Raw genomic sequence first — 13994 nt, 5'->3', positions numbered from 1 at the left:
TAGTGGTTGTTGTTGGACTCTCTGTTGGTGGTGCAGTAGTAGTGGTTGTTGTTGGACTCTCTGTTGGTGGTGCAGTAGTAGTGGTTGTTGTTGGACTCTCTGTTGGTGGTGCAGTAGGAGTGGTTGTTGTTGGACTCTCTGTTGGTGGTGCAGTAGGGGTGGTTGTTGTTGGACTCTCTGTTGGGGGTGCAGTAGGGGTGGTTGTTGTTGGACTCTCTGTTACTGGGGGTTTAGTAGGGGTAGTTGTAGTTGATGTGGTAGTGGTAGTTGATTCTATAATAATTGTTGATGCTTCAGACGAGTCTGTAAATATTGGAGTGTTAGATGATGAAAAGAAAGAGAACATTGTAGAACTGTAAGTCTCTGACTCAGTGTAAGCTGGCGTTTCTGTGACACTCATTGTAGGTAACTCAGTAGTTGAGGTTCTTTCAGTAGTTGTATTAGACGGAATTGCTGTAGCTGTTGTTCCTGTAGGCTTTGGAGCAGTTGTTGTGGTTATAGTTTCTGTAACTATTGTAATTGGAATTGGTGTACTTGTAGTCTTGCTGCTTGGTGTAACAGGAGTGCTTGTGGTGATTGATGTTGGTGCAGTAGGGGTGGGTGTTGCTGGACTCTCTGTTGGTGGTGCAGTAGGGGGGGTGGTTACAGTTGGGCTCTGTGTTGGGGGTTCAGTAGGGGTAATTGTTGTTGGACTCTCTGTTGGTGGTGCAGTAGGGGTGGTTGTTGTTGGACTCTCTGTTGGTGGTGCAGTAGGGGTGGTTGTTGTTGGACTCTCTGTTGGTGGTGCAGTAGGGGTGGTTGTTGTTGGGCTCTGTGTTGGGGGTTCAGTAGGGGTGGTTGTTGTTGGGCTCTGTGTTGGGGGTTCAGTAGGGGTGGTTGTTGTTGGGCTCTGTGTTGGGGGTTCAGTAGGGGTGGTTGTTGTTGGACTCTGTGTTGGTGGTGCAGTAGGGGTGGTTGTTGTTGTAGATGCGGTGGGTGTATCTGTAGTAACTGTTGTTGGAGAGAAGGTTGTGCTTGGAATTGGTGCTAAACTTACAATCCAATCATAATTTGTGGAAATATTTGTTAAGAGTCTATTATTATGAAGTGGATAGTATGATTCTATTCCAGAGAGAAACCCACCACATACAAGTGGACTTCCGATTTCACCCTGAAACATAAGTCAAATAATTATACTGAAAAAGTGCCACTTATAAATGCAAAGGATAGCTGAAACAGGTGGTTTGATATTATAATTAGCATTCTGTAAATTTGCTCTATTTAGAGAGAGAAAAGCAGTACATATCAGTGGCGGTTTCAAGGGGGGGGGGGCTAGGGGCTAAAGCCCCCAATTGGGCCATGGAACTAAAAATTTAAACATTTACTTTGTCCAAAAATGTAACAGATGTTTTTGTACTCAGTTCAAGACCTTGAAAATGGCTTTAAAAAGTCACAAAACAGCTTTAAAAATATCAAATTTTCCCGGTCCACCCTCCTGGTGTAGAACACCTTCGTTAGCTTCCCTGACAAGGTCCTGAAACCGCCACTGGTACCTATAATTAACTCTAAGATGAAGTTTGAATGTGTAATTTATTACTGGACACTTGTGAATAATAAAAAAATGTATGCTCAAATAAAGAGAAAAATCTGGTTGAAATTTGCAAGCATGTTGAAGCTGTATGTGAATATAGAGACATTCTAAACTGATAATATTTGTTTTTTAATATTTGACTCAATAGTGTAATTCTAGTTCCAATGAGCTTTGCACATTTATACCTCACAGACATGCATTTTTTTTATCTGATGAATTTTCAATCAACTTTAATATTTAAGAATCCAAACGTAAAACTATTACTTTTTTTTAGGATCAAAGGGATAACCTGTTGATTGTCAGGAAAATATGATAAGTGCTAATCTATTCAGCTCTTTCACTGTTAAGGTATAATATGATTAATTTTTACACATAATAATAATAAAAATAAAAAATAAATAAATAGTATGATATAAATAGTATGATAGTATGATATTTTACTTTAATTCAGATTCCTGTTATATCCAAGCCGCTGTCACAAATGCAAACCCCTGCCTACTCCTTTCAACAAGTTTAGATGAAAGATTCAGGGACCACCTGATAAAACACAACATTATCAATGGAATAGAGGAAACCATAAACAAATTACCACATAAGAAGCAGTGTCAGCACAAAATATTTGCTTTGTATCGGTTTGACATTTGGGGCTCAGTTTAACTTGGGAAAATTGTAGGAAGTCATCATATCTTTCAGAACCGCTGTTGCCTACCTGGAAGAAAATAAATTTGTTTAATACCAATATGCTTCACTAATAGGAGTAAAAAAGTAGCCCACACTAAAATAATTACTTGTACCTAAAACATACATGTAAGTTTGATTTTATCATGAATTGAGATGGGGGTTGTTTATAAGTGCTTATTTAAACCCAAATATGAGTCAAGGATGAGTGTAGAATGGAGTGTTAAGCCTCTTGTAGCTTTGTTACTGACTAAGATCAGCTGTTTCATTAGTCAGGGCCATTTATTAAAAGCCAAAAGTTCAAGGACAGTTTTGGGTCCAGTTTTATGTGCCTCTCTCCACCTACCTGGTGGGGGAATTTCTATCTTCCTTGCACCCCCAACACACCTGAAACCTCTTGTGTTCCTGGGCCCGAGCCCAGAAATAATCCATTTTAATAAATCTTTACACAAGGGTCAAACCTTAATTGAAAATACTTTTTAGTAATCATGAAGGTGGACATATTTTTTTAAAGCAAATCAACTTACGGAACTTACCCACCAACTTGTGATGAAACAGTCATCAAATTGAGGAAACTTTGACAGCTCCACAGCAGTCAAATTGACAGACATCTCAAAATCTCTATCAGTCTGGAAAAAAATAGTCTTGAGCTCATATTGAACAGATCTTGTTATAAGTATTTTGGCATTTAATGGAACCTCAATTAACCATAGCTCTTTTTTTTACCATAATCTCTATTATCCCGTAACTTTCACTATTTTACCGTAGTGAGTTTTTACCGTTCTCCAGTTATTTAATCATATTTTGTAATTAATTACATTACCATACATCATGGACATCCATCCAAGAGCCCCCTTCCCATGAGACCCCACTTTAACCCGATTTGTTTAGATAGTGCAGCAAAAACATAAAATATTAATATATAAAACAATTATCCGAACAGTTCTCTGGTATGGATCCAAATATTGTACTCTTAAAAAAAAATATTACAAAAAACTGTGAATGGGTAAGCCGACCTATGCACCACAAAATTGTTAACATCTAAGACCCATTCTACTCTACACGCGCGTGAGTTTCGCGATGAGACCGTCGCGCGACCGCGCCAAAATTTTGTGCATACTACATATGGCAGGATATCCAATGCGTGGAGTCCGCTTGAAACCCGTCCGGCCATTCTACACAGACGCAGGATGGACACAGTGGAGCTCAATTAGCTTGAGTTGTACAACTTCAACTACTAATTTGGACTAGGTTATGCTTAATTTTTTTTGTTTATTCACATCATGTAGAAATATAACTTACTTAATTTAAACTTCTATATACAAAGTCGCTTATATCCGACAAATAAACTTCAATATTAATTTTATGGAACAAATCCTTGTTGCCGTATGGTGATTAATGTTTGTATTTCCTTTGCTATTACAAATAAATTTCTATTGTGATTTTTGTTAATAAATAAAATGTACTCAATGTTAAACACATTACAATATCTTACTAGCCGAACAATTATTTTTATAGTTTAAATAAAGATACTTGTAACTAAAGGAATACAACATGTATAACATATAAAAACCTAATGCTTCATTCATGATCGAACATCACACTGCATCGTATGGAACCTAAAAGCAACTGGATAATGGATTTGAGATGTGAGCTACCGTGCGCAGTGATACCGCTACGTGTAGGGTGGCTGGCGGCATTCCCGACATGGGATTGACGCCGGCATCGACATCAACTTCGCACTCCTGCCTCCTGACATGTCCATCCGCGTCGTGAATCCCGCTCGTGTAGACATGCCAATTTAACACAATGGTCCCTGTGAAGTGTGTGGCCCCAATGCGGGAATCTCGTCGCGGGTTTTACCCTCGTGTAGAATGGGCACAAATATCTATATTGTCAAAATAGTTTAAACTTAAGATTACAATACATATTTGACTTCCTATCATATTACAACATATAGCATACTGACTTAAGATATCATCCTACTTTAAACTGCTTGCGATAAAACATCTTGTTTACATAATCAAATGTGAATTTCACCTCGAGAATTACAAGGTCGTAGTAGTGAGTCGTGGAGTTGTAGTTTGGATTTACATAAGCGTTGGACAGATTGTAGTAATGCCCATCATTCTCAGGGGCGAACTCAGCTGTCCCTGCAACTACCAAGACACCAGAGAGGGACTTATCCGATCTGGAACATTCAGACCAAGTTTAAATTTATTAGACAAGAGAATCAGAGTATTAAAGAGAAATTAAGATCTAATAGATGATAGTAGTATCAAGTTTAATTCAAATATATAATATTTAAAACTGGAGACAACTGTTTTGGAAATCTTTTAGCTAGAAAGTGTAGCTAAACAATTTTGAAATGTTCTATACATTAGTCAAAAGGTACTATAGTTTACTTTTTAACGTAAAAAATGACTTTCAGTCTAGAGTGATTATATTTTATGATGAAAACTTTTCGAACATAAAATTATGTTTTACTGTAGTTTTATTCAATTCATATAGCATAATTGTTTTTCATACTTAGAAATTTATAAAAATAGCAATTTTAATGTATACTATTTATGAAGTGAAATCACTTCTATAAATCAAAACCACCATTTACTAAAATTCTGTAAATTCACTGTTCTGTAAATTTGCATGAACTTATCCTTTATGAACTTATCCATTAGTTCATAAAGGATTCCCTTTGTGTTATAATTGACATAACTAGGGTACACTCCATAGACAATCGGGTTAACATTTCCCAAAAAAAAAACATTGCTTATCTTCTTTAAAATGTATTGAGGGTGTTTCAAGTCCAGGTAAGTGTTTGGCCGTAACACCCTAGTCCACCAACAATTACTACTCTTAAATGAAACTATTTTGTCAAGCACCACTGCTAAGGATTGATGAGGAATTTCAAATTTAATTTGCTTCGGAACTTGGATTTAAATTACTTCTTTTAAATTCCTTAAATAGTTTTACCTACGACCGTTTTTTAAAGTAGTCGTTTCAGTACAGTTCTTAGAATTGAAAAGTATCTCATAACAGCATTGTTTACTTTCATAACAGCATAGTTTTACTCATAACAACACAGGTAACGGACCAATGAGGTTCAAGGATTGAGAGAGGAGTAGCAAAATTGTAATGATTCAAAATTCAACTAATCAGCTGTTCAGGCCAATTTAGTTGTTGATTGGTGCAATTAGTATTTGATACAATGTTTCGTTGCTTCACTGTCAGTGGCAATTAGAGGTTATAAACAAAAACATAACCTCTCTTAGAAGTTATGAGCAGTGAATTTTAGTAATTAAAACACCGTCGTAGGTAAAGTAGTGTACGCAACCCGCGTAAATATTGTTAACGTCACTCGTAGAAGTTTTTAAGGTTTTCCGCCAAGGCTTGTACCTTAAATTTTCTCTATTTATTCATACTGACACAATACATGAGATTTAATACTTTCCACTCTTTGATCTGAGGTTTAAAGTACATATATAGTAGAACTTACTCTAAGCAACTGGCTGAGGTAAGAACTTGACGTTTGTTGATGATGACTGCGTCACATAGAGGTACCAGATACGAACGATGGTACGTAAGTACTACGTGAGCCTGTTAACAATAAACATTTGTTAGAAAATTTACGAATCAACAGTAGCCTTCCAGAATGATTATACCAAACAGGAAACAACAGTTGACATAATTTATGTAGATATATGGTAGAAAATAGCTACAAGGACCAAAATTATTCCAAGCATAGGTAAATCGAATGTAGTCTAATCACAAGGCAATGGAAAGAAACTCAGGACTAAGACAAATACTGTGAACAGAGGCAGTAATCTATCGGCTTGCAAAAGTTTTTGACGTTTTAATGAGGAATGAAATGAAAAATGTCTTAATTTAAGAGGCGAAGTTAGGACTTGCAAATCCTCTCTACCACTTAACCTCTAAAACATAAATTAAACTATCCACTTTATAAATAAAATTTAATAATCTATTTATACGATATTATAAACATGAAACATTATGAAATTAAATTTGTTAATCCTACAAAGTCCATTCACACAAGCCCCCAACAACCCGCCACACCAGGCCACAGACTCACTCATGCCTGCTGCTCAAAATAATAGATTTGATCTCTTTTTGGAATGAGCAAAATGAGTTTTTTTAAATTTAAATCATTCAGGGTAACATTTACTTTAGTAAGGGGGGGGGGGGTAATTTAATCTATTCTAGAGCTCTAAACTGGCTTATGTAATTTGATGGGAATTTTTATATTTTTTCTCATGAATCATTAAAATGTTGTATGAGATTATTAGGCTTTTTTAAACGTTATGTGGCTACAAATAAATAAGTGTCGAAATACATAATGTAATTGTGAAGTTTTATGATCAAGGATATATATATATATATATATATATGTCCTATAACATTCACTTGATCATAAAACCACAGACACTATTCAAAATATCTTCTCACATTCATTATCTCATTATCATTATCAGTATTTTGTTTTCTAAGCCCAATAAAAACCCATTTACAGTCAACAAATGTGTCATTTTGTTGTAATAAAGTTCCTCCTCTCAAAAATATATTCTGGTTTTGTCACTCTAGATTACCTGGTAAGGAAACTGGGAAGAGTTTGTTGTTGTTATTTCTTCAGACAATCTTATTTTCTCTGTTCTCAAAGATGAGGCAATAACAGCAAGACCTATAACTGAGGAAGACGCTTGTTCATAGTTTGTAACTAATACCAAACAATACAAAGTACAAATATGATACAATATATAACAAGTTAGAGAGGATAGTACGTAGGAGGATGGATGTAAGATAGAGAGGGTACAAGCTTATGGGGCAACCGTGCGCTTTTAGCTCTGGTAGGCTAAGGCGGAAATGTACTAGTATCAACATCAAGCAAGGAAGAGCCCGAATGGTGATGGCCACATAGCATTGTTGTATAACAGTTATAGCGCACAGAGTCTTCCTATAGCGTGAGTGCTGTAGCAAAGGTAGAACGGAAGGGGACGACAAATAAAATTTGCTCTATACACCAGCGACTGGTGCTCACCACTTAAGTGTACCATTGAATGTATCCTCCGTTTCTTACTTCTCTATGAGTATAAACTATGAACAAATCCTGAATCTATTTCATTATTCCTAACAGTTAAACAATGCATTTATAACAGTAAACCGTCTCAAGTATATTTTAATCATGTTTTGATGGTATTTTTGCATTCACTAAACACCGAAGTGGTAGTCTCAACCAGGATTTTTATATAGACTTAAATACTAGTCAATCAATAACATCTAAGCATTTTCAGTTTGGTTTGAAAATTAACAACTATAGTTCGGCCGCTTGGATAACAACCTCCTCTAGCATTGGTTAGCATTAGCGCTCAGGTCAATTCAATTCAATTCAATTCAATTCAATTAGTTTATTCACGACAGAAGCCATTGTACAATAATGCCATTACATACGGGAGATAACAAGCAATAATAAATACTAAATAATACAATAGGTGAACACAAGATGCATAAGGATAGTAATACTACTGAATAGAACATACAAAGGTGGACTATGAACAAAAGAAGCTAGCATTACAAAAAAATATGCAAGAGGATATCAGGTAACGTGGAAAGGCATAATAATAATACTGAAAGAGAAACAAGATGCATACAAATCATAATAGCAAGACATGTAATAATATTAATAAATAGTGCCATACAATAGTGAGTAAAAATAAGACTCTGGACAAACCAAAAAAAGAAAGAAGCTAGCATTGCAAGTGAAGTACAGATGGTTAACGAGCAAAGAGATACAACTGAAAATGAGACACAAGATGCATACGATACATAATAATCAAGACATAATAACAATAATAATAAATAGTGCATACAATAGTAATAAGTAGAATCTGACCAAGACAAACACAATAGCAGGATCAACATGAATGAGAGGTGATGTTTTAGTCACTATCTCTAAGCGGCCGAACTATAGTAGTGAAGAATCAAATCAAATCAAATCAAAATGTCTTTATTTCGCAAAAGTAATCATTTTTACATTTTTACAAAATACAGTATCAGATTACCATAAGAAAATAACTGAGTACTTGAACTAAACGAAATTAATCCCACATGGGAGAACCCGTGCGTGGGAGTGAGTCATTCTGTACTTTTATATGAAAGAGAAAAAAAAATTTTATACGTAAAAAGAAACAAAACAAAATACTTCTATCCACTGGCATGATTCCAAAGCGCTAGCGGAATTTTGGCAAATCACATTGGAACATAGATAAAATGATATCAGGTTGACTCGTTGACTTTCCCCTACCATTAACCCCCCAAAACGCCCCCCTCCCCCCCCCAACACACACACACACACACACACACACACTCACACAGACACGCGTGCAAACACAAACACACGCTGTATCAGCTGTATCACCTATTGTCTGTATATGGAAACTAATAATCTATTAGCTCCATCCCTCCCAATGAGTTTTAGCCAGTGAACAATGTGTTTTTTGTACGTTGTAATTGAGTGTCTGTCATAGTCTCGTAAGTCTAGTGGAAGGTTTGAGTAAATAATGTGTGCAACGTAATAGCAATTTGTTGTAGAAAATGTCTTTGTAAGTCTTGGTAAGCGTATGCCTTGGCCTAGTGCATGTCGAGTATTATGGTCATGTTGTGGACGATCAAAGAGTGACTCATGATGTTTGTAAATAAACATCGAAACTGTTCTGATGTATATTTGCGTTAAATCAAGTACATTCATTTCGGTGAACAGAGCATCCGACGAGTATTGCTTACCCTTGCCCAGTGCCGCTTTTATGATTGCCTTTTGTGTCACAACAAGAGGTTGTAGAACATTGCTGTAAGCACAGCCCCAGGCAATTATCCCCCCCTCAAGCAGTGACTGTACATAAGCAAAATATGCATTTTTAATTTCATCTATTTCAAGAAAATGGTGAAGTTGGCGAAAAGCAAAAATTAGTTTTCTTAGCTTTTTGTTTAAGTATGACACGTGATCTGCCCATGACAATTTTGAATCAAACACAACTCCAAGATATTTATAATTTTGAACTCGATTTATTACCGGGCAAGCACAATTGTTTCCGATTTCAAGACCACATGAATGAATTTTGATTTCGTTGCGAAGTGTGCCCACTCGAGCTCTTAAGGAGATTGGAATAAATTTTGTTTTAATGACATTGAGCGTTAACACATTCTGATCAAACCATTTTTTTAATTTTTGACACACCTCTTTCGGCATTGGCAAAAGCTGAGTCCCAAGTTTCGCCTTGGAATAAAACTAGGGTGTCGTCAGCAAAAAGGTAAAAATCACCTTCAATATTTAATTTCACAAGATTGTTAATGTAAATTAAGAATTGTAAAGGCCCTAACGTGCTACCTTGGACCACCCCAAAGTCTACATTACCAAGATTTCCATTGATTCCATTAATATTTACAAACTGCTTTCTATTATCAAAATAAGATCGGAACCATTGCAGAGCTACACCTTGAACACCTATCAGTTCTAATTTTTTTTAAAGGAGCGATCTATCAACTGAGTCGAAAGCCTTGGCCAAGTCAAAAAATACCAGAACAACACGCCTACCTTTACTGATGGCCAAATTTATATCTTTATTAACTTCGAACAATGCATCTGTGATGTTTTTTGATTTTCTAAAACCAAACTGGTGGTGAGTTAAAATATCGTGCTGGTTAAGGTAATGAAAAACTTGATCTTTGATAATTTTTTCCAAAATCTTAGTGAACACACTTAGCAAAGAAATTGGCCTAAAATTTGAGATATTGGTGACGTCACCGGACTTGAAGAGGGGAACAACCTTGGCAATTTTGTAGGCGTTGGGGAAAATACCACTTTGGATGCTCTTGTTAGTTATATGTAGCAGTGGTTGTCTAAGTGTCTCCCAGTTGTCTTTGAGTAGTTCAGCTGATACACAATCATACCCTGGAGCTGAGCCACCTCGCAGTCTAGTGACGTAGGTGTAGAGTTCCTGTTCAGTTACAGTGTGAAGTGTGAGTATGGAGTCAACAGCGTGGTCAGTGTCATCGACCACAGGCAAACCGCCCGAATCTATACCTGCTGCCAAGTTGGGACCAACGTTGGCGAAGTACTCATTAAATTCGTCGGCTACCTGTAATCTACAGTCGTTGTCAACATTCAGTCTGTTTCCTGAAAATTGTGTAAGCGGGAAAATGTTCTTTCTATTACCTCTACCAGCTAATTCGTTTAATGTACTCCAGAACGTTTTTGGATTGTTTTTAGAATTTGAAAGTTTTTCCCTAAAATAATTGTATTTAGCTAGTTTTGTATCTTGATTTAACTCATTTTTGATTCTTTGATATTTTGAAATCAATTCCATATTAAAAGGTTGTCTCCTAACTAACTTGCTCAATTTGTCCCTATCCCTTATTTTTCGTACTAAGTCATGGGTGATCCATGGTTTGAGAGGCCTCAGCCTCGGTTTGAGAACAGGTCTTTGTTTGGTGGATTTATTTACACAATCTTTAATTTTGTCAAAAAGAATGTCTGTAGATGTGTTAACGTCACTCGTTTGTGAGACGTCTGACCAATCACACTCTTTAATGTTTAAGCTCAAAGATGTTTTGTCAATGTACGTGTTTGTGTTGTGTGACGTGTCCTTAGTGTAGGGGTTGTGACTTATTTGTAGGCAGATACTGTAGTGATCAGTTATGTCTGTCCTCACCACAGCAGTTTGTAAGGCAGTGTAATCATTGTGGTTAACAAATATGTGGTCAATATTTGTTTGACTATTTCCTACTACTCTAGTAGGTGTATTTATGCCACATATAAAACCGTGTTCGAAAAAAACGTCCAAGTAGCGTTCAGTTTTGTAGTCAGTTTCTAGTAAGTTGGCGTTAGTGTCACCCATGAAGACGTATGTGTTGCAGTCATTTTTGTTCTCATAGTAATGTCTAAGAGCGTTAGTAAAGTTGTCTAAGTCACTGTCATGTGTACGGTACACAGTCAGAACGTTACATCTAGTTCCTTGATGGACAAAGTCCAAGGCCAGTCCGTGCACATGGATGTCAAGAACATCCAACATTAAAGTCTGCTTTTGTTGTTTAAAGATAAAACTGAACAACTGTATACAGTCAATACCCCCACTGCAGCTAACCTGCAGACAAGGCAAATTTCCACTTACCTGCCTGGGATTTCTAATAAAATATTCCCTGAAAATTGCCAGCTTTATTTCTTATTTAAATAACATTAATTTTAATGAGCACCTAGGTTTGCTGCTACAGTGAAGGTATTGAGGTGTGTTTTTTTTATTAAAATGTCGATAGCTTAGTATGAAATAAACAAAATTGCCAAATTTTATTAACATTTATCCATAAACAAGCAAACTACAACAGTTTATTTATTCTCCATAAGAATAACATGGGAATTTTAAATTTAAAGTTTATAAAATTAAATTAAATAGGCATACAACAACGCCTCAATATACAAAATTATTTATTTTTTAAGCTCTACCAAATATTCTGGAAAGAAATTGTGAAATTTTATGCTTTTAGAGTCAAAAATGGGAAAAACCAATCCGAATAAACGTAGGTTTACACGTTTCTACCAAATTTAATCAAAATCGGATAATTTTTGCTCAAGTTATCGCACTAACGGACATATATATATGAATTTGAACTGAGGGCGTTTTTGGCCTATAAAGACCTAAAAAAAAATAGTAAATCGGTCCCGGGTCCAGGTCTTACCACGAGTACTACGTTAATAGCTTATTCCCTATATGTGACATTTGCTAAAAGCATGTCTGATTTAAAATTTGTCCGAACAAGTTCAAGGTTCCACAGTTTTTTCTTGGTAGGTAACTGAGTTAAAAAGTTTAATTCACTGCCAAACAATTTGGCCGTGTTGTGTAAAGGCATCCTTAGTGGATATAAGCTGGGTTTGGGATACTGAAGTATACATCTCATCTATATATGGAGCAGTTTTAGCCATTTTTTTCTGCAAAAAGAACATAGCTGAATGAGTCATTCACATAGTGTGGCAATGTTTTATGGTCTGAAATTATTTTTTTGCCATTACAGTATTGATAATTATCGAGTTTGTTGTTGATGTGACATGAAATATGCTATTGATTATATATCAGTATGTCATATCGGTTTGACTTGGCTGGACTTGGTTGTTGTCAACAGAAATCAGTAATATATCAGTAGTCTATCACTGTACCATAGCCTACTGATGGCTCAATACATCAATCAATTAATCAATTAAACGTTATTCATGAAAGTATGAATATGTAAATTTGTACACTAAGTAATAATCCCAGGCTCGTGCCTAGCGTCCTAGGACAAAAAAAAAAAAAAAAAAAAAGGCTACAGTACCATTTAAAGTACCTATGAGAAACACAGGTTATGAATCCTAGATTAACTTTTTTTCTCTTTACATGGAACAGCAAATAAAAAAGGTTTTTCAAGGAGTAAACTGGTCTGCTTAATGATATTTTACTTCAGTTTCTGCTTGAAACTACCAATTCTTGTTTCCTCCTTCATGGATTTAGCCAGATGTTTAAAGAACTTGATACCTGAATTTGATGTTTTTTTTGCGTGAAGTCTTAATTTGTGGAAGGGAAAAGCCAATTCAAGGGGGACTTGTGGTCTAGTCGCAATGTACCACAAGTGGATAAAGAGCTCTAATTTTGTTTGATGCAAAATTTATCATGAGTATACTGTCAATAGACAGTTAAAGTTCCTTATTCATCAGTGTCTGAAACTGGCTACAATTTTAACATAATTATGACATGTCTAGCTTTATCAATAGTCAAAGCCATAAGTCAGTCCCCAGACAGCACACTTTCTCCTCAGGACATCCCACGGATATTGCGACAGGATATGCAAGATATCCCATAGTGGTCCTATGGTCAACTTGGGATATCCCAGGATATCCACTGGAATGCGTAATGTCCCCGCCCAGGGATGTCCTACGGATAAGCTCACACGCATATCCGTAGGACATCCGAGGTCATCCCAGGGTAGTCCTCAGGACATTCTCAGGACATATGGGACTACTATGGGATGTCCCTGGGATAAAGTGTGGTCTGGGCCTGAATATAAAAAACACAAAATAATATAGATTTAGTATGAAAAGCTTAATTATAAGTTTAGTAAATTGATTAAATAGTTAATAAACACAAATTTTGAAGAAAAAAACGAGAAAAAAGTTTTTGGCCCTGACGGGTCTCGAACCCGGTACCTTCGCCTTATGAGCCTCTTACCTTACCTCCTGAGCTATCTACGCTTGATAATTATGGGTGTTTTCAAGTGGTGAAAGAGTAGTCGACAGTTGCAATGGTCGCAATACTTAAAATATTTTTGATACTACCCCAGTATAGGCTATAATATGATTCGGTTAATCTGTTTAGGCCTCAAGTAGTTAAATTGTTTTTCTGGTAGTTTTGGAGAGGATACTGGTATTTGAATATAGATTATTTAATTACCATTAGATTAGCACTGTTATAATTGATTGTTATATGATTAAAATTAGTTTTTGGTCGTTTTATTAATTTAAAGTTAGAATTAAATTCACATTTCCCAAAATTCAAAAGATTAATTTTTCTAATATTATTTTTTATTTTTCAAATATCCTTTAAATCATCTGTTTTAACTTTGTTTAAAATTAATTTATTAAGTAAATATTTACTTTTTGTACTAGTGTAAACACAGCCTGAAGATGGAAACCAAGCTTCTGAAAACGCTAGTG

The 13994-nt window shown here is 35.8% G+C and overlaps 2 protein-coding genes across 2 annotated transcripts in view; one reads left to right on the top strand and one right to left on the bottom strand.

Moving 5' to 3' along the window:
* Nucleotide 1: 1 nt before the first annotated feature.
* LOC128998839 (mucin-3A-like) lies at nucleotides 2-11328 on the bottom strand (the record flags this gene model as incomplete). Its single annotated transcript, XM_054425195.1, has 8 exons — nucleotides 10684-11328; nucleotides 10116-10395; nucleotides 6853-6980; nucleotides 5745-5845; nucleotides 4289-4439; nucleotides 2785-2877; nucleotides 2160-2279; nucleotides 2-1150 (listed from the first exon to the last, which is right to left on the bottom strand). Coding segments are annotated over exons 1-8 (2667 nt in total), but the record flags the coding sequence as incomplete, so codon positions are not given.
* Nucleotides 11329-13151: 1823 nt separating this feature from the next.
* LOC128998838 (uncharacterized) overlaps nucleotides 13152-13994 on the top strand; it is an 8253-nt gene continuing 7410 nt past the window's right edge. The window contains exon 1 of the mRNA XM_054425194.1: nucleotides 13152-13191. Coding sequence (XP_054281169.1) covers nucleotides 13152-13191 — 40 coding nt within the window. The remainder of the gene's footprint in view (nucleotides 13192-13994) is intronic.

This window comes from Macrosteles quadrilineatus, unplaced genomic scaffold (assembly GCF_028750875.1).
Source record: "Macrosteles quadrilineatus isolate MER2022 unplaced genomic scaffold, UCM_ALF_1.0 Scaffold_7__1_contigs__length_78375512, whole genome shotgun sequence".
Lineage (NCBI taxonomy): Eukaryota > Metazoa > Arthropoda > Insecta > Hemiptera > Cicadellidae > Macrosteles > Macrosteles quadrilineatus.
The sequence above is the reverse complement of the archived record's forward strand: the minus strand, read 5'-3'. Positions and strand labels throughout refer to the sequence as shown.